The sequence below is a fragment of the Pristis pectinata genome, chromosome 8 (genome assembly GCF_009764475.1).
Source record: "Pristis pectinata isolate sPriPec2 chromosome 8, sPriPec2.1.pri, whole genome shotgun sequence".
Taxonomy (NCBI): Eukaryota; Metazoa; Chordata; class Chondrichthyes; order Rhinopristiformes; family Pristidae; genus Pristis; species Pristis pectinata.
The window spans coordinates 9138452-9158706 of record NC_067412.1 but is presented as its reverse complement, the minus strand read 5'-3'; the positions used below and the strand labels follow the sequence as shown (position 1 = coordinate 9158706).

Here is a 20255-nt window from a genome sequence, read left to right as displayed (position 1 = left end):
TAGCAGAAATTTAGCATATACAAAAGGATGAAATTCTATCGCCATGGGATTTCAGAACAAATGGTTGTAAATGATGGTGTTACAGCAGGGGGTAAATAATGACTTTGGTCTTCCCAACGTTAATGGAGGAATTTTAAATGGGCTCAAAACCCAAGGTGAGCTGTCAATATGTTAACAAAGTATTGCTATCAGCCAATATATAAAGAGATAATTCCATTAACATTACTGAGAGACAGAGTCATACAGTCGGATTCACAGAGTTGTACTTTGGCACACCAGATGCAAGTCAACCTTTTAACCCACCTACACTAATCCAATTTGCTCACATTAGGCCACAAAAGTGGCCAATGGAATTTACTCCAGGGAAGTGTGAGCCAACATATGCAGGGAAGGCAAATAAGGAAAGTGAAAAATGATAGGATACTAACTATAGAGAATTAGATCTTTTGGGTGCATGTTCACAAATCCCCAGTGGTAGCAGTACGGATAGTTAAGGTGATTAGGAAAGTGTATGAAATACCTGCCTTAATAAACGAAGGCACAGAATACAAAAGCAAGAAGGTCTTGCTGGAACTGTATAAAACACAAGAAATATTCAGCAGGTCAGGCAGAATCCGTCTCTGTTGCCACAGATGCTGCCTGATTTGCTGATTAGTTTTAGCACTTTGTTTTTATTTTGTATTTCCAGTTTCTGGGTAGTAGTGTGGCCATGAAGAGGATACAGAAAGGCTTCAGGGGCACCTAGACAGATTAATTGAATTGGAGAGGATATGGTGAAATATAATGTGGAAAAATGTGAGGTAATTGGTAGAAATAATAAAAGGTGGCATATTTAAAATGATGAGAGACGCTGTTGATGTTTAATAGAAATTGGATGTCCTTATACATGAATCACTAAAGGTTGACATGTAGATGTAGCTTACAGTTCTGAATACAAATGGTAATGACAACTTTTATAGAAAGAGAATGAGTGCACAGGTCCAGAGTCTCGCAAAGTTATACCTAAACTAGAGGAAATTTAGTGAAGGCTTGTCAAAGATTGATTCCCAAGATATGTTTGTCATGCGAGGAGAGATTAAGCAGGTTGGGTCTTGCTCAAGTTTAGAAAAATGAAAAGTAATCTTGTTGAAATCTACAAAATTTTTAGGGACTTCAGAGGATAACTGCAGTTAATATTTATCTTTGCTGGAGTATCTGGAACCAAGGGTCATGGACTCAGCCATTTAGAACTAAGATGAGAGAGAAAAAAATTCTTCACTCAGGAGTGAATCTTTGGAATTCACTACTCGAGGCCTGCAGAGGTTTAGTCACTCAGTGTATTCAAGATGGAGATTGATGGATGTCGAGATATAACGAGAATCATGGACAATAGTCTTAGTGCAGGAAAGAGATGCTCCAGTAAAGGATCAACCATGGTGTTATTGAATGCACAGCAGGCATGAGAGGCGTGTGACATACTCCTGCTTCTATTTCTTGTGTTCTAATGAATAAGGCTAGGCAGGCATGTGTTGAAATATTCAAGTCCAGAAGGAAGAAAGGTATGGTTAACAGGGTTTAGCAATAATTGAGGTAAACCAGAGACAGAATCAAGCAATAGTATGAGACGGATGTCAGAACCAAAATTCATTGCAAGGTCAAATGTGATGATTTTTGTGAAGAATTTGGTTCAGCCTTGAGTAGTTAACAGAGAGTAGAATAGTTGGAAAATGGGTTTGTGGCAGGGACAGGTGACAATGGCTTTGGTCTTTCTAAGATATTTAAATGGAAGAAATTCCTGTGTAATCAATACAAGCTGCCAGATAGCAGATTGATTTTAGAGACAGTAAAGGAATTAAGAGAGTTAGCATAGTCAGTTTGCATGTGAAAATTGATATCGTTATTTTCAGATGAAAGTTCTGAGGAGCAAGAAGCGTTTTAGAAATAGATGGTACAAAGGTTAGATCCTTGGGGTTACCAGTGGTAGCAATGCAAGAGAAACCAATATTGCAAAATTCCATAATAATAAAGCTTTTGCCATAACATAACTTTTGAAAAACGGGAAAAGAACTTGCTCTTGCATTAAGCCAGTATGGACTTGATGGGCCAGCTCTATGCAAGAGTAATCCAACTGCCACCACACACATCTTGGACCACATATGAATTACCAAGGAGGTGGTATTAGCAGCCTTAAAGCACAATAAGGTGGATAAATCCTCAGACCTTGTGGGAAGCTAGGGAAGAAATTGCAGAGGCCCTTGCAGAGATATCTGCTTCATCTTTAGCCACAGGTGAAGTTCTAAGATGAAGGTGGCTGATATTGTACCATTATTTAAGAAGGGCAGCAAAGATGAGGCAGGGAACTACAGGCCAGTGAGTCTGACATCAGTGATGGGTAAGTTACTGGAAGGGATTCTGAAGGACAGGGTCCATCAACATTTGAATTGATAAGGTCTAATTAGGGATAGTCATCCCCCCGTACAATGTTTAATTAGCGTTGTATGGGGGAAATAGTGTCCGACAAACCTGAGAGAGTTTTTTGAAGAGGTAACCAAGAGGATACATGAAGCTAGGGCAGTGGATGTTGTCTATATGGACATTAGCAAAGCCTTTGACAAGGTCCTGCGTGGCAGGCTAGTCTGGAAGGTTAGATCACATGGGATCCAGGGAAAGAAAGCTAATTGGATTCATAATTGGCTCAATGGTAGGAAGCAGAAAGTGAAAGTCAAAGGTTGTTTCTCAGACTGGAGGCCTGTGACTAATAGGATGCCACAGGTGTTGGTGCTGGGACCTTTGTTGTTCATTATTTATATAAACGATTTGAACGTACATGGTTAGTAAATTTGTAGATGATACTAAAACAGGCAGTATTGTAGATGGTGAAGAACATTATCAAAAATTGCAGGGGGATCTTGATCAGTTAGATAAGTGGATCAAGGATTGGCAAATAGCTTTCAATTCGGACAAGTGCGAGGTGTTGCATTTTGGGAAGTCAAACCAGGGTAGGACTTATGCAGTGAATGGTCAGGCCCTGGGAAGTGTTATGGAACAGAGGGACCGAGGAGTACATGTAATAGTTCGCCGAAAGCGATGTCACAGGTAGACAGGGTAGTGAAGAAGGCATTTGGCACACTGGCCTTCATCAGTCACGGCATTGATTGTAGGAGCCGAGACGTTAATATGCAGTTGTACAAGATGTTGGCGAGACTAAACTAAGAGCATTGTGTACAGTTTTGGTCGCCCTGTTATAGGAAAGACATCATTAAACTGGAAAGAGTGCAGCAAAGATTTACAAGGATGATGCCAAGACTCAAGGGCCTGAGTTATAGGGAGAGGTTGTGCAGGCTAGGACTTTATTCCTTGGAGTGTAGGAGATTGAGGAGTGACCTTACAGAGGTGTATAAAATCATGAGAGACATAAATAGGGTGAACACATACAGCATTTTCCCAGGAAAAGGGAACTGAAAACTAGAAGGCAGAGGTTTAAAGTGAGGGGTGAAAGATTTAAAAGGGACCCGAGGGGCAACTTCTTCACAGAGGGTAGTGCGTATATGGAATGAGCTGCCAGTGAAAGTGGTTATAGCAGGTACAATAACAACATTCAAAAGATATTTGGATAAATACATGGATAGGAGGGGTTCAGAGGGATATGGACCAAACAGGGACTAGGCTGGTGGGCATGAATAGTTGAGCTGAAGAGCCTGTTTCCACACTGTATTACCCTATGATGCAAATGATAGTGGAGCTGGTTGAGCGAAGATGGTAAAAGTTTCTTAATTGCAACTAATCTGTCTGGAAATGCAAATAGAAGGGGATGAGTGAAAACATAACAGTGAGGAAAAAAAGCACTGCTGCAACTAGGTGGCACAGCTAGAAGAGCTGTTGCCTCACTGAATCAGCAACCATCCTGACATCTGGTAATGCCTTTGTAGGGTTTACACATTCTCCATGATCACGTAGGTTTCCACGATGCTCCAGAGATGTGCGAGTTGGTAGATTATTTAGACACTGTAAATTGCCCCTAATATGCAAGTGAGAGGCAGAATCTGGGAGGAGGTGAGGAATATTGGGAAAACAAGTGGGGGGAATGGGACTGCTTTGATGAGTTGGCACTTGCACTAAAATGGACTTTTTTGTGCTAATTGTGTCCTCTCTTGTAAAAGTTGTATATAATTTATATTTAATTTATGTTTTTCTTGTGAATGCTGCTTACATGATGTTATGTGCCTTTGATGCTGCTGCAAGTAAGTTTTTCATTGCACCTGTGCATAGATGTACTTGTGCATATGACAATAAACTTGACTTTATGGGATGAAAATGCCTCCTTCTGAATTGTGAGGAAACATTACCAACATAGAGAAATGGCAACTGAAATTCAAACACTGCAGATACTGGTTCTGAAATAAAACTAAATGCTGGAAATACTCAGCAGGTCAGGTCGAATACATGGAAGAAAAACAGTGTCAGCCCCTCCTGGCCTGGCACATTGCTGAGGGATTGTTGCTCAGTGACGATACAAGGTTCTCAGTGCTGGAGAATGAGAGAAAAAGTAGCTTATTTGCAGGATCAAAGAGAGCATTTAAAGTTGCAGGACATGTTGATGTGATTGCCAAAAACTTTATGGGAACCTTTGCTTTTATTAGTATGCAATACAAAAATGAGAAAGTTATGTTAATCTCTATGAAATGCTAGTTAGGTCCTGCTTGAGGTTGGCTGTTCAGCTGTGGACACACTTTATTTAGGATGTCCAGACCTTAGGGAAGGTACAGAGGAAATTTGAAATAAAAACAGAATGCTTGGAATGTTCAACAGTGGAAATTTTATTCAAACAAGGACTAATACTAAGGGATTTCAGCAAAGTAAAAGCAGCAAAAAATCTGAAGCTGTTCTCAGTGCATACTTAACATTCATATTCAAACCATGCATGATTCTGAGCAAGAGCAAAAAAAGGGTAAACTGTTACCAACCCCTCTGCCTCTGCAAAGAAGAGCTGAATAAACTTAGTGATTGGCAAATGAACTAGGGATCCAGATTCCAGATGCTGTAATTATCCAAACTCCAACAAAAAAAAACACCATCTTTCAAATTATCCACTCAATGACAACTTATGATAACTTGCTTGATTTCTAGTTCTGACTCAGCCACACCAATTTAATCAATCCAAAACATTGCTTTTGGCACTCAGCATGATAGAAACACAGGGAACATTTTAGAAGCACAGGGAACATTTTAGAACTTACAGAAATAGATTTTTGAGCTCTCAAATTGGAAATCAATATTCAACAATATTGTTTTTAATCACAGAGTCGGAGTCATTCAGTATGGAAGCAAGCCTTCAGCTCACCAAGTTCAGGCCAAACATCAAGCATCCATTTACACTCATCCTTTTTTTTAAAAATTCTCCCACATTCCCATCAACTTCCCCAAATTCTACCATACATCTGCAAACAAAAGGGAAATTTACAGTGGCCAATTAACCTACTAACCCATACATCTTTAGGGTCTAGTAGGAAACCTACATGGTCACAGGGAGAATGTGCAAACTCTACATAGGCAGCATTGGATAAGGAGAATTGAACCTGGGTTCTTGGAGCTGAAAGACAGCAGTTCTGCTAGCTGTGTCGCCCACAGGTTAACATGAAATAAATTTCTCAAGTGAATGACCCGCAATAACCCAACAAAATAATAAGTTGTATCATTTAATGTGTGTTTCCATGAGCAAAGCACAAGTTGTGAAACTCAATTCGTTCCATCAGATGACAACAATTTTGGAAGATGAAAAATTATAAAACATACAATGTAATGCAAGTTAGCTTTTCAAAGTAAAAGTCGAGTTTATTATCATATGCACAAGTACATGTATGCACAGGTGCAATGAAAAACTTATTTTAAAAACTAAGCTTATTGAGCGTACAATAACGTTAGGTCGTTCTAACCAGTTCCATCAATTGTTTTCTATGCGCTCATGTACACAACTCCACGAAGCTTGCTTTCTAAACTTAACTACATTTTTTTTTAAAATAGGAAACTCAATTTTCCTGCAACTTGGTTATTTATTTTTACTTCTTGTTCCAGTTAGTGTGGATTGACTGACATGTACTCTGTGGCTTTTTTAAATTACAGGGATTTCCAAAGCATCTTCCCCCCTCCCCCAATAAGTTTTACCAGTACGTCCTATCACCTTTATCCTTATTAATTCTAAAAAAAAATTATGCCACAGAAGAAATGGGCAGACATTGTGAATGTTGGCTTTGGAAGTATAAATTTATAAATACTGCTCAAAATGGACCTTCTCAAAAAAAAAACTGGGGTTTAATCAAGCAACTATTCCTTTTCATACTGGCTAGTAATTTTCATTCCTATTAGATATTCAGTAATTTATTCACTAAATATTTCAAATTTTACCTTACCACAATTATTAAGCTAACTGGTCCATAAATACCTAAACTAGCCCTGGTTCCCTTTCTCAAAAAAAAAGATATGGCAAGGCTACCATATATCCATTCTCAACTGAAATCCATTACTACATTCTATGGAGTCAGAGTGAGGGGTTGGGGATAGGCTGGATGAAGGGCAGGTGGTGAGGGAGCAGAGTCTTTTTGTATTTCCTATTTTCCTCAGAACCCATGGGTGTAATACATCACATTCGAGCACGTCGTTCTCTGTCAAAAAAGCAATTACTTATCATAACTCTAAACCATATATGTTAGGACTTTAAATCTTATACTTTCATTGCTCCCCAATGCTCACTCTCACTTAACTGATTTACTTCTTCATAACAAGAATATTAATGTCTCTCCATTTGTAAATATACTGTACAAACATGTTAGTCAAAGAATGCAACCTGCATAAATTTTAGGAATTCCATCATGTTCTTCTGCATTTAGTTCCTCTGTTCTCTGTCTCCCTTTCCCATTCAATTAGTAGATAATTAAACACCAACTACACATTGTCCAAAACAAATAAGCATTATTCCACATAAATAATCTCTATCCTAACCACTATCAGATTTCCTGACTAGACACTACTGCAATCCCTCCAATAAACCAGTAGCAAGAGCATCCTCTACATTTTCAATTAGTTACAAAGCCTGACATGGATAGAGGATTGGCTGACCAGCAAAAAAAAAGTGAATAGCAAGTCAGATAAGAGGGTCATTTTCAGGTTGGCAACCTGGGATCTGTGGGGTACGACAGGGATCAATGCTGGGATTGCAAATGTTTACAAAATCTATTGATACAGAGGAAGGAAAGAAATACACTGCAGCCATATTTGCAGACAACAAAAAAAAAGATAGGAAGGTATCAGAGAGACAAGAATTTCTGCAGATGCTGAAATCTGGAGCAATCCACAAAAGGTGCTGGAGGAACTCAGCAGGTCAGGCAGCATCCATGGAGGGAAATAAGCAGTCGATGTTTCGGGCCAAGACCCTTCATCAGGACCGAAAAGGAAGAGGGCAGAAGCCAGAATAAGGTGGTGGGGGGAGGGGGAGGAGCACACACACAGGCAGGTTATAGGTGAGTACAGTTGAGAGGGCGAAGGTTGGTGGGTGGGGGAGGGGGGATGTAATAAACTGAGAGGTGATAGGTAGAAGAAGCAGAGGGCTGATGAAGAAGGAATCCAGTAGGAGAGGGCAGTGGACCATGGAATAAAGGATGGAGGAGGGGAGGAGAGGAGATGGGCAGGTCATCAAGGTGGGGGAAGGGAGTCACAGGAATGGAAGACAAAGGAGTTGGGGTGGTGGGGGGGGGGGGGGCGAGAAAAAGGAGTGGGGTTACCAGAGGTTAGAGAAATCAATGTTGAGGCCATCAGGTTGGAGACTCAAGGCGGAATATAAGCCTGCGTCTGACCTCAACGTGGCAGTAGAGGAGGCAGTATGGGAGTGGGATGTGGAATTGAAATGGGTAGTCACCGGGAGGTCCTGGCTGTTGTTACGAAGGTATGTCGTGACGAGGATTCAAGCAGTTTACAAAGAGATAGATTTGGTTAGGTGAGTGGGCAAAAAGTTGGTAAATGGAGAGTAAGATGGGATTGTTCATATCGGAAGAACAAAAGTACATAGTATTATTTAAATGGACAGAACGCTGCAGCACAAAGATTACTGAAAGTTAGCAAAGTATGAAAGGCTAATGAAATGTTGGCCTTTATTTTAGATGGAATTTAATCCAGACAAGTGTGAAGGGATTCATTTTGGGAGATGAAATGCAAGAGGAAAGTATACAGAGCTTAATCCAGTCAAGTGTGAGGTGTTGCACTTTGGGAGGTCAAATCTAAGAGGCAGGACCCTTAGCAGCATTGATATACAGAGGGATCTAGGGGTTCAAGTCCCTAGCTCCCTGAGATGTGGCAACACAAGTTGATAGGGTAGTAAAAGGTGCATGGCATACTTGATTTCATTGGTCGTGCGTTGAGTATAAAAGTCAGGAAGTCATATTGCAGCTGTATGAAACTTTGGAGTATTGTGCACAGTTCTGGTTGGCACATTACAGGAAGGGTGTGGAGGCTTTGGACAGGGTACAGAAGAGGCTCACCAGGGTGTTGCCTGAATTAGAAAGCATTAGCTATAAGGAGAGGTTGGACAAACTTGGATCTTCTTCTCTGGAGCGACCTAATGGAAGTATATAAAATACAGAAAGGATAGATAGAACTTTTTTCCCCCATGATGAAAATGTCAAACACTAGAGGGCATAGCTTTAAGGTGAGAAGGGGAAAGTTTAAAGGAGATTTACATGGCAAGTTTTGTTTTGAAACAGAGTGGTAGGTGCCCAGAATGTGCTGCTAGGTGAGGCAGTGGAAACAAACACAATAGCAAACTTTTAAGAGGCACTTAGATAGGCAGAAAAATGGATGGATATAGACCTCATGCAGGCAGATGTGAATTTTAAATTGACATCATGATCAGCACAGACATCGTGGGCCAAGGGCCTTGTTCTCTGATATTTGCTTAAGTTTGAGACGATGCATTCTGGGAAGTCAAATAGGGGTAGGCCATATACAGTAAATGGCGGGGCGCTAAAGGAATGTTGATGAACAGAGGGATATTGGGATTCAAGTCCACAGTTAGACCACACTTGGAAAAGCATGTGCAGTTCTGGTGGCCAAATTATAGGAAGGATGTAATTGTGCTGGAGAGACTGCAGAGGAGATTCACCAGGATGTTGCCTGGATTGGAGGACGTTAATTATGGTGAGAGATTGGATAGGCTGGGTTTGATTTCTCTGCAGTCAAGACTGAAGGGTGACCAGATAGAGGTATATAAAATTATAGGAGGCATAGATAGGGTAGATAGACAGAATCTTGTTCCCAATCTTTAAAACCCACGAAAGGCATAGGTTTAAAGTCATAGGAAAGAATTTTAAAGGGGACTTAAGTGGAAAAGGTTTTTTTTAAAAAAAAGAGTGGTTAATATCTGGAATTCATTGGCAGAGGAGGCAGTAGAGTCAGGTACAATCATTATACTTAAGAGACATTCAGAAAGGTATTAAATAGGCAAGACATAGAAGAACACAGACATAATGTGGGTAAATGAGATAGGTGTAGAGGGCAAAAAAGGTCAGCATGGACATGATGGGTCAAACGGTCTGCTCCTGCGTGCTGTATAACTATCTCTATGGACATCCCATTGCCTCAAAGTCTTCTCTATACTGCAATCAGTCCCTTTAGATCACATTTAGAATTCTACTCAAAATGCCTTTCATTGCTCTACACACGTCTGGAGTAGTTTCCCCCAATTTTCCTTTTGAACTCCTATTGAAAACAAGTTTTGAAACAATAACACATTTTAGCTATTTTATTATTTGTGAAATTTTACCTTAACATGTTGCTATGTGCTATAACATATAATAGAAAATGTACAATTTTAATTATATAGTAACCATATAATTAAAACCATTAAGTGAAATATTGAAGGATAACTGCAAAAGATATAACTTCATATCTTTTATAGTATTTATACTAGGATGCAATATTCATTAAGAAACAGCAAAAAAGACGCACAGAGTTGAAAAAAAGTTTACTCACAACCATGATACGAAGCAGGTGATCCTCCTGATTTTCCATACTCATGTTCTGAATAACTGGTGGACAAGTTAGGCTGGCTAGACCCACGACCAAAAGTAATTTGATTATTGCTTCCTACTCCCGTGGCTACTTGAGCCATACGTTCTTTTGTTTTAAGAGCCTGGGTTCTCTCTGACTTGAGCCGTTCATCATCCTTCAACAAAGTGACAAGCTGCTTTGACTTTTCACGTACATTTATGCCTTGATCTTTACCATCACGATCAATGTACTGGAAGTCCTTCAAGGTCTGAATAGCAAATATGTTTTCCTTGCACTGTTGTGCAACTCTTTCAGATCCAGTTTTTATCATATAGTCTAACAGCGTCAGTGCCTTGTAAACATGTCGCCAATTCTTGCCGTGATCATTGAGACGCTTCCATATCATACTCATTATTTCTGAGAATGCCACAACATTGTAAGTTAGATCTGCGATTTCAGTCATTAAGGAACTAGAAGGTCCCCAAGGGTCATTAGAGGTTGCCTCACGCACTTTAATTTCAGCTTCAGAATAATTGTTCACAATGTTTTTCATTTGCCGTCTAATAGCTGATGTAGTCATGATGAACCTGGTCAAAAGCAAATCTATCAGTAAAAGTTTTTCTTTCCAATTACTCAATGGTATTCACTGATTTTCACACCCAACAACTATTGCTGGAAACACCACTGAAATCTTTGTATATTTCAATGCCTGTTGTGTATCTGCAGGTGAAATCATTTCCTCTCATCAAAGATAATTCTCATTGTTGGCAAATAACCTGTGGAAAGAAATATCTATAAATAACAGCATTTTAAGTCAGCTGCACCAAAACTATTCTCAACCAACTACATTTATCAAATCTTATATAAAAGTCAGCACAACGATTTCCCATGAATATATTTTAGCTACAATAGTATGCATTCCATTATTTAAAAAATATACGCTGATGAAAATAATGAAAACGAACAATGTTAAAATTTGATCTGGCTGAGAACTTTTCGCACAAAAATTACTACATGAAATCGTCTTGGATTATTGAGCACCTGCTCCAATATTAATTCACCAGTCAATTGGATATTAATAAAAAAATCAAATTCCAAATTTAAAATTAAACACATAAAAGTTTGACATGGCCACACACTTGTTCAGTAAGCTATTAAGAAAATTAATGCCCAATCATTTAAAACAATTGTTAAAGGCCTTTTGTTAAATTGACTCAGAAGCTTAGTCAGGGCAATTAGATAGACCTTCTGAAAATGGTAGCAATCACATTTTATAATAGCTGTAATGCATTTGCAAGCTCAGGAAATTTAGATCCTGTAAACAGCAACAAATGTCAAAGGGTAGATTTTCCTTATCATGGAGATACCATGATGCATTATTGCATAAGGTTTTGCCCCAACAAAGGAAACACTAATAGTCATGCTAATCTACCAAAAAAGTGAGAAATTATGAGCACACAGTGGACATTCCTTTCCTTAAACACAATACTGTCATTGCCCCAGTGGTTATGTAGTACTACAAGTACATTTAAGAATAAGTACAATCAGTAAAGCACATCTTAAACTCAAAAAGTGACCATTATACAATGATTTCAATTTACATAACACAGAATAAGATTTTCCAGTTGATATTTATTTCCCCACATATACTCAAAATATTTCCTATTTTAATAATTGATTTAAAATAATACCTTAATATTTCAATTAATACAAAAAATCAACTACTAAAATATATTAGCCATAACACCAGGCAGAACACTACACTGAAAGGTACACTATACATAACACCTTCAGTATGTAGAATTACACTATATTGACAGTAAAGATCAAGGTTATACTAGCTTCACTTGGTAACAGACAAATGCAACCCTTTAATACAAGAGATGTTGGTTAAATTCGATAATGCTCCTGCACAAAAATACCAAAGTGGCCAAATATTCATATGCTCTGTATTTCTGTAGAAGCAATGAACCCTTGCAAAATTGACCAAAATGTGTTTGACAAGATTCATTTCCCCTCATTCCTTTTCCAATGGAGCAAAATTTGAGAACTAATTCAACAATTAAGTGGTTTTCCATGCATGCTGAATACATTTTTGGAAAATCTTTTACAAGAAGAAAGATCTGTTGAGGAAAGATCCAACAAACAGTCGCAAAAAAAGCATTGTAATTTTCTTTTTTTTAAAAAAGTGGACCAATACTGTAAACCATAGAACCACAGAACAATACAGGCCCTTCGGTCCATCATGTTGTGCCGCCAAATCTTAGATTTGGTAAAACCTTAGAACGTTTCAGTACATGTAATTTTTCATATTTAAGTATGAAGTAGAAAAGAATACATCTGCACTGTACTATTAGCTACAGAAAATGAATACTTGTCACAATCTGTGAAATAAATGCTATGTTTTTTCTTCATGGCATGATTTTAATTAATTGTTTGGGATAGTAGTGGACTGCAAACACACAATTTCATTATAATTTTTTTTACATAGATCATTGCCTCGTACATGATACTTCAAGTACAATACCATAAATAAATGAACTACATCCCTATAATATCCTACAAGTTATGATGCCGCTGTATCAGAGTGAAATTTCACAGGAGCTTCCTCATGACAAGAAAAGGAACCAACAATCCTTGCAAATGTGAGCAAACTGTTAGAGCTGCAACTTCTAGACATTACAGTAGGATCAGCATGGCTGTTCAGGTGACTGAACAGCTTCCTGTTTTGGCAGAGGAGAAATGGACAACTGGAAGGCCCCAAGTCATCTCCATACCCAATCAAGACCCAAGGCAGTAATGTGGAGCTATGCTACTATACCAGAGACTTGTGATTGCAGTGGGAGACAGACTACACCACACCTTTTGGTCCACCCACTGCTTAAGAGTTGTACGCTCTTTGAGATCTTACCAAGGCCAACTTGTGAGCTTTGCACTGTTTCCATCATTGGAAAGATCTACAATTACAGTGGATGGACACAAAAAGATTAGTGCAAAAGGATAAAATATTTAGTTGTTAATTTGTATGTTTGTATTGCAATTATTAACTTTCTCTGCAAATTTTAAGAGCCATGTCAATGACTTTTTAGTGGCTGCACATCAATCTGACAAAGAATTACTCTAGGTAAACTGGCACAAAGTAATAATTGATAATCTACAGATTACAAATATCTATATCAAAAGAAAAACTAAAATATACAAACATATAAAAGAGTCATAAAACCTCCAAATGGTCACTATTTTAATCTAGATTCTGGTTCTATAAAGCCTCTAGAAAGAGTGCAGAACAAGTAGCTCAGTCGCTAAACTGATGTCAGCTCAAACTGGTTCATGTTGCAATCCAACCTTAACAGACAAGGTTTTTGTATTTTTTTTTAAATATAGCTGTAATGCTGTACAACCATAAATAAGATCCAGTTTCTACCACACATTTTACTTTCACATCTACAATACTTTTCTGGCACAATAAACAGGTCCTCATGCAGCATTTTCATACCAGTAGAGCCTCTGGAGATTTGAATTTTTACTGTTCTATTCAAAATCTAAATTTACCACTGGCACCCTTATTTAATCTATAGAGGTTGCCAATAATAAGGGGGTGGTTATGGGAGTTAAAACTGGAAAATCAGAAAATATCATTTTTAAAATCAGGACGAAACTAAAGTATACCTGATTTTAACTTGCTTAGTGACATAGGAGTTAAATAAACATATTAAAAGAAATTTACATCTAGATTCACTGCCCAGTTACAAAAACTTCCCAGCATCACATATTTGCCTATGTTTCCATTATACATTCCAAAGCCCATTTTGTTGATAGAAATGGCTCACAGGAACTCATCAACATATAATTGCACAATTATCCATACACTCCAATTCCATTCTACCCAAAGACTACATCTGATTTCAAGTTGTTCAGCAATACAAGACTTTGACAAGCATATTAAAAGAAAATTCACATCTGGACTCGCTTCCTACTTACAAAGACTTCCTGGTCTCACACATTTGCCAATTTTCCATTATGAATTCCAAAGTCTATTTTGATAATGGAAATAGCCCACAAGAAATCATAACTTTAGAATTACTAGAAAGCATTTTGGAGAATTGTGTAAAGCTGACATTTGAAAAAAATGTGTCAGTAAATGAGTTCTCATATCCAAAATAAAAATTTAAACATTTAAAAATGACATATTTCACATAATTCAACAGAATTAGATTTATATACATATACAATTTCCTTTCATGTAGCTTAATTAACTTTTTTAGACAGAGGTCTCAGCCTTGTTCACAAACTTGGTCATGAGATTTAACTGTATTTTAAGCCATGAGTTAAAACACTTATCAGAACTTAATGTTTGGCCATCTAGTTTCCCAAAATTCATCAGGACAGTTCAACAAACTGTATCATTGACCCTTTTCCCATATTTTAATAATTTATTTTCAAAATTATTGTAAAAAAAAGATTAAATTTAAAACCTTTTTCCCCCCGATAAAACTTATTTGAACAATTTTAAGCAGAGTTAAGCAGAGCACAATTTTAACTCACTTATTTCTTGCTGTCAACTGTGCACTAATTCAGCTGACAGCAACAAATAAGTGAATACTTTTGCACATTTGGTTCAGCAATCCAATCCAATGAGCTTAAAAAAAAGCTTGTTAACATTAGCTAGATTTAAAAAACAGCAGAGAAAATTTGAAAGAAGTTAATAATGCCATGTTTTTAGTTAACAGACAGAAAATATTATTATTCTGAAAACCCATGATGTAGTGAACAAGAGCAGGTCTGTTTGAGACCACAAGCATTCAGTTGATCAATGTGAAACAAATCCCAGACCTACACAGAGAATGAAATACGGAAGTCGAGGACTTACCAACAGATTCTGGAGGCCAAATCTGTCACTATGCCTCGCTGCTTGACTCCCCATTAAATCCAATGGTACAGCACAGTTTTGCTGGATTCCCCCTGCATGCTGGGTAATCATCTTTCAGATCCCATGCCAAATCTACCCAAATTTCAATAACGCAGATTTGGGAAGCAAAGTGGAAGGCAAGTTGTTTTCAATTATTCTGCTTCAGTTTAATGTTTCGAGTTATTTTTAATTGTTTTTATTCTTAATTAATAAATATAGCTATGTAAATATTTTAATATCAAGTTTTCAAATATTGCTGAATGTCAAGGGCATTTAAAAATTATTAGAAAGGCTTACAGGTGTCACAGCTGGCAAAGTTTTACATCCTATTTTGCTGGCTATCATGGGATTTTCTGATGAGTCCCAGCACTACACCATCCATGCATGGTCCTGTCAATCTGTGGGCCTTATCAATAGACTCTGGAACATAGAGGGCAGTAAGATCAACTTTTTCCCCCATCTGGTCCTGGTAATAGCAAGGCTGCAGGAACTGCAGGTGATGAGGCTGGTTCAGTACAATCGTGCCTAAACAGTAGGTTTGTATTTAATTTGCGTTCCTTTAAAACAAAACATCGAATTCTGACAAATAAGGCATACTTTCAGAAACTGGGTAAAAGATAAAGAGTGCAGGAAACCAGTTGAGAGACCTAACCGAGCAGGAACCAAATTGGAGGGATAAATTATTGGATGATATTGAGCAAGTGGGGATGAGAGAAATCAAAGGAGGAAGGATGATAAGAGGGTTGAATAGATAGTTTTAAAAAAAATGGAGAATTAGAATGGACAATAACAGGATATAGAAGGTGACAGTGTAGCACGAGAAATTAGACGGGGAAAATACAAATTGCTGGACAGAGGATGAGAAAGTTATGATTGTTGACGGCTTCTTTTCCAACATCTAAGCTCAAAGAAAAATGAGAGGGATGGAAAATAAAGCAATACAAAGCAAGAAAGGCACAATATTTTCTGCAGGCTACAGAAGAGATGTAACAAAATTCTTGTCTTTCATACTTCCTGCCTATAAAAAACATTTGCCATCGCATCATTACATTTTTCTCACACCTTTAATCCTATTAATAGTACAAGTGAAAAAAATTGCCATAATTAAATTCAAAACACTTAATGTAAAGCCCCAATGTTGCCTTTGCAGCCCCTTAATCTGTACTGTAAAGATATTTCCAAATATTAACTATACTACTTTGATTTCCAAGCAGTCAATTAGTTATTTAAAATAAATATACAACACAAGAAAGTAGAACTTTAAAATGAAAAATAAATGATGCTTGAATTTATTACTTTAATTGTGATTTACTTTAAAAATTGTAATTTGGATTGTACACAGGGCTTCAATACCAATAATTGACTAATACATGGAAAATTTTGTATTCTTCAATACCAAAGGTACATTGTGGACACCAACTTCCAGAGGCAGTGGTATTGTAACTCCAATCATTGCAGCAATGTCTGGTATTCTTATTTGTTGTAGAGGTGATGCTGTAATCGCAGCCTGTTATATCAACCACAGTACAGATATAGCATTTCTATAGTACATGCAAGGCCATACAGATTTATTCAAATGAAAACTTTACAGCACTATTTAAATTATACACATTTTTGTACATTAAATGAATCAAGGGATATGGAGTTAGTATGGGAAAGTGTCACTGAGATTAGAGATCAACCATGATGATACTGAATACAGAGCAGGTACGAGTGTTTGAATAGCTGCTTTTGCTTCTATTTTAAGTGTTATTATTGGTAAATACCATGGTGCTTCATTACATGTACATTAATTGACAGCCTTTCAATATACAATTTACTAAAAAGTATACAAAAGTGATTTTCAAAATCAAAAGCAGCCATTCTCTCTCACACCTTTCCAAATTCAACCACTGCAATGCCGTACAATTACACAGATTACAGTGAAGTTCACAATACATTAAGAATCAACAAAAATAACAGTACATAACCAAACAAGCAAATCAAATGATAAAAAAAAGCCTTGTAATTGTATACAATAAAGTCAGAAAGGGGAAAGGTGTCCGTGTCAGGGTGAGACAAAACACATTTTTAACAATACAGCAGGAAAATATTTTGTGATATGGTATTAAAGTATTAACCATGATATCACTGGGATGAAATTGCCCTTCCCCACATTTTTAAATTTTAAACATACTTAATAATTGGGGCACAAGACACTGCAAATGCTGGAATCTGGAGCAACAGGGTTTCAAACTGAAACACTGACAATTCCTTTCACCCCACAGATGCTGCTTGACCCGCTGAGTTCCTCCAGCGGATTATTTATTATTAATGATTGGGGCAATTTCTCTAAATTACAAAGTAGTTCTGGAACTTGTCCTTAGCTCATGAATAAGAGTAAACCTCAAAAGTAGCTAGAACCAAGTGTAATAAAAGTTGGAAATCAGTCAACTGTTCATGAAGCTGGAGAGTTTATTTTCAAATTAATTGTATACCAGGATGTACATAGCCAATAAACAAAAGATCCCTGCAGCTAATCACCTTGAAATAATCCTTACAAAAGCATAATGCAGATATTAATGAAAAATATTTTGTGCTCTGTAAACAGGATATCATGCAGAATCACCTTTAATATAATTTGAAGTTTCAATATGATACCAGATGGTGGTTATTTGCAGCAGTAGCTACACTACAGAGAACTAGTGACTTAAAAACAAAATAGAATGAATTAACTGCTGCATTGAGGTACAAGGCACATGTACAAAAAAAAAACAGAAGAAAGCTGAAACTGAGTGTAGCACAAAGGGCACATTAATCTGATGATTGAATTATAAATAGAGCGTTTCACGTTATCAAAAATTTGATAAATAGGATCTATGTTATCAGACGTTCAGCATGCTGATGCCAATGCATTTCTACAACAATTTACTAAAACCAGTATATCTTAACATATAATACTCCCTCCAACAGTATCAAAAGGCTGAAAAAAAAGCTCTCTTCAGTCACAATACATGATCTGAAGCACAGAAGCTATAATTTTCTAGTCAGGCTTTTTTTTTAAATTTTAATTGAATGCAGGACAAGAATTCTATACTCCCACTATTATGTTTTAGTGAGGTGCTGTTACCAAACTGTGGGTTATAATCTATCACAGACCCGAAAAGTTTACGTTTCGCTTTCCATCTTGTCTAAACTCCCAATTTTTCCAGCGTTTTCTGTTTTTGTTTCAGATTTCCAGCAATTGCCTTTTTTTAAAATCTGGATTTTAGATCAGCCTTGATGTGTACCTGCCAGAACATAACGTAGCAATAGCTTTTAAAATTAAATAATTATGAAGCCTATATAAAACTTTAAAAAATATTGCACTTATTAGATTTGTTAATAATAGTGAACATTTTTCAAAGTTTCGTAGAGTTCAGATTTTGGATGTTTTTGGGTCATGGCTGATGAGCTGGACATCTCATACTGTACTATCCTGGTGCAATAAAGATAATAGATGATATTATACTATTAAGAATTTCCATGAAACTCCTCCAAATTGTTCTACTGTCACTGCCAATGTATGTAATAACACAAGTTAAAATAAAAATTGCAGGTTTTGTCTATCACACACACTAGACAGTGACTGGAGTGCCCTTCTCTAATAATAATCCATTGAGGCAGAAATAATCATGGCCAGAAGAAATCCTCTCTCCACACCCAAATATGCTTATTGAGGGTGAAAGCAGAAAGTTTAAAATCAATTAATTTACATTACCTACATGACATTAATTCACAAGTTATTGTGCATTTTAAAATAAGATGTTACAATAAATATTTCGAGTCAATGTAAAACATACAAATGTGCAACACAAACATTTTCAAACTGAGATTTCTCAAATGGTCATATTTCAGGTAGCTCCATGTGGCAATTTACTAAAATATTGCCATCAAAGCTGTGTTTGTGACATTGGTTAGCCACAAATAAATATTTTTAACTAGCTTACCTATTAAACTTAGGCATATCTTGCTTGGCAGGCATAGAAAACTAGAAATGAAACCTATGGATATTTTCTCAGCCACAATGCTAAACCTAATACAAAAATCAATGAAAGGATTCTTAAATGACCACTCTTCAATGGAAATATTAAAAAGTTACAATGCACAAAACATTCTAAAAATGTAGGGTAGAACAACACTGGATTAAATATAATATTCTGCAGAGGGGATAAAGAAGTAGATAACTGGCATTTTCCATGTAGTGTTGTAATAAATAAAAAAGCAGTTGAAAGAGACCTAGATGTCTTCGTAGAGTCCAAATGCCAAGATGTCCAACCAACATAAACCTAACAGGATGCTGAACTCTAAAGCCAAAGGAGTACAATATAAACTTTGGATTTTCAACTTGGAAAGATGGCATGTTGACATTTTAGAGCTCTGTAAAATCATTAAAGGATAAGAATTAACCCAGAATAGTTCTTTCAATTAAGCTGGAAGTAGAATTAGGTGACAGGTTGAAAGTGATAAAGTAATTTTAGAATTGTTGCTGGCAAATTCTATTTCACACAAAATGATCAACATGTAGACTAAACTTTCAAGCAACAGTGAAGGCAAAAACTGTGGGATCATTTAATAAACACTTGTATGTCACAGTGAGTGGGGGTGTAGATGAAATAGCAAGAGAATACCAGGGCATCTCTAGAAGGATAAACTGAGATCAGCTGCATTGGTCCTCTGCTTCCAATTACCTTGTATTTGCTGGATAGCTCTGAGAAAGTGAGGCTATTTGTTAATTCTGTGCCTCATCACCATTCATATTCCTGACCACAAAAACATGGAATTACTTGCTATGTATATTTTCTGAGACTATAAACAAAGGAGTAAACATGATAAACAAGGGAGTGAAGCAAAGCTACTTTTCGTAGATTTCATGCTCCTTTGTCTGCAGTCACTAACTGCACTCATTTTTACAGCTTTTAAGCTCTTTTATTACATTTTTTCTAACTGAAGACATTAACCTATTTACCAGATAACTTCATCGATAGCTTACCTGCCCTCCCTTCACCATCCCCAGGCACTCTGGCCTCACCCTATCAGAGATATTCCTTTTGTCCTACCCATCCCTCCCCCATCTTTTCTGCAACTGAAAACCAACTTATTTTCTGTTTCCGAGATGTTAACCCAGTTTCTCCTTCCGTAAATGCCATCCAACCTGCTAATTGTTTCCAGCATTTTCTGTTTGTTAATGCTAAGCAAAAATTCAAATGATCAGTTGTCAATTATTAAACTTTTAAAATCAATAAAAGTTATGTTAAGAGAGATTGTTTTAACCTTAATATAATAAATGCTCATATCCAGTTTTAAGGATGAA

General features: G+C 37.0%; 1 protein-coding gene across 3 annotated transcripts in view; it reads right to left on the bottom strand.

The window, feature by feature from the left end:
- The window catches only part of epn2 (epsin 2), a 50610-nt gene that overhangs the window by 24873 nt on the left and 5482 nt on the right, over positions 1-20255 (bottom strand). For all 3 annotated transcript variants that reach the window (XR_007956813.1, XM_052022260.1, XM_052022259.1), the window contains one exon: positions 9997-10790. Coding sequence is in view for 2 of the 3 variants with exons in the window: in XM_052022260.1 (XP_051878220.1) it covers positions 9997-10594 (598 nt within the window). In the remaining variant the exon portion in view is untranslated. The remainder of the gene's footprint in view (positions 1-9996; positions 10791-20255) is intronic.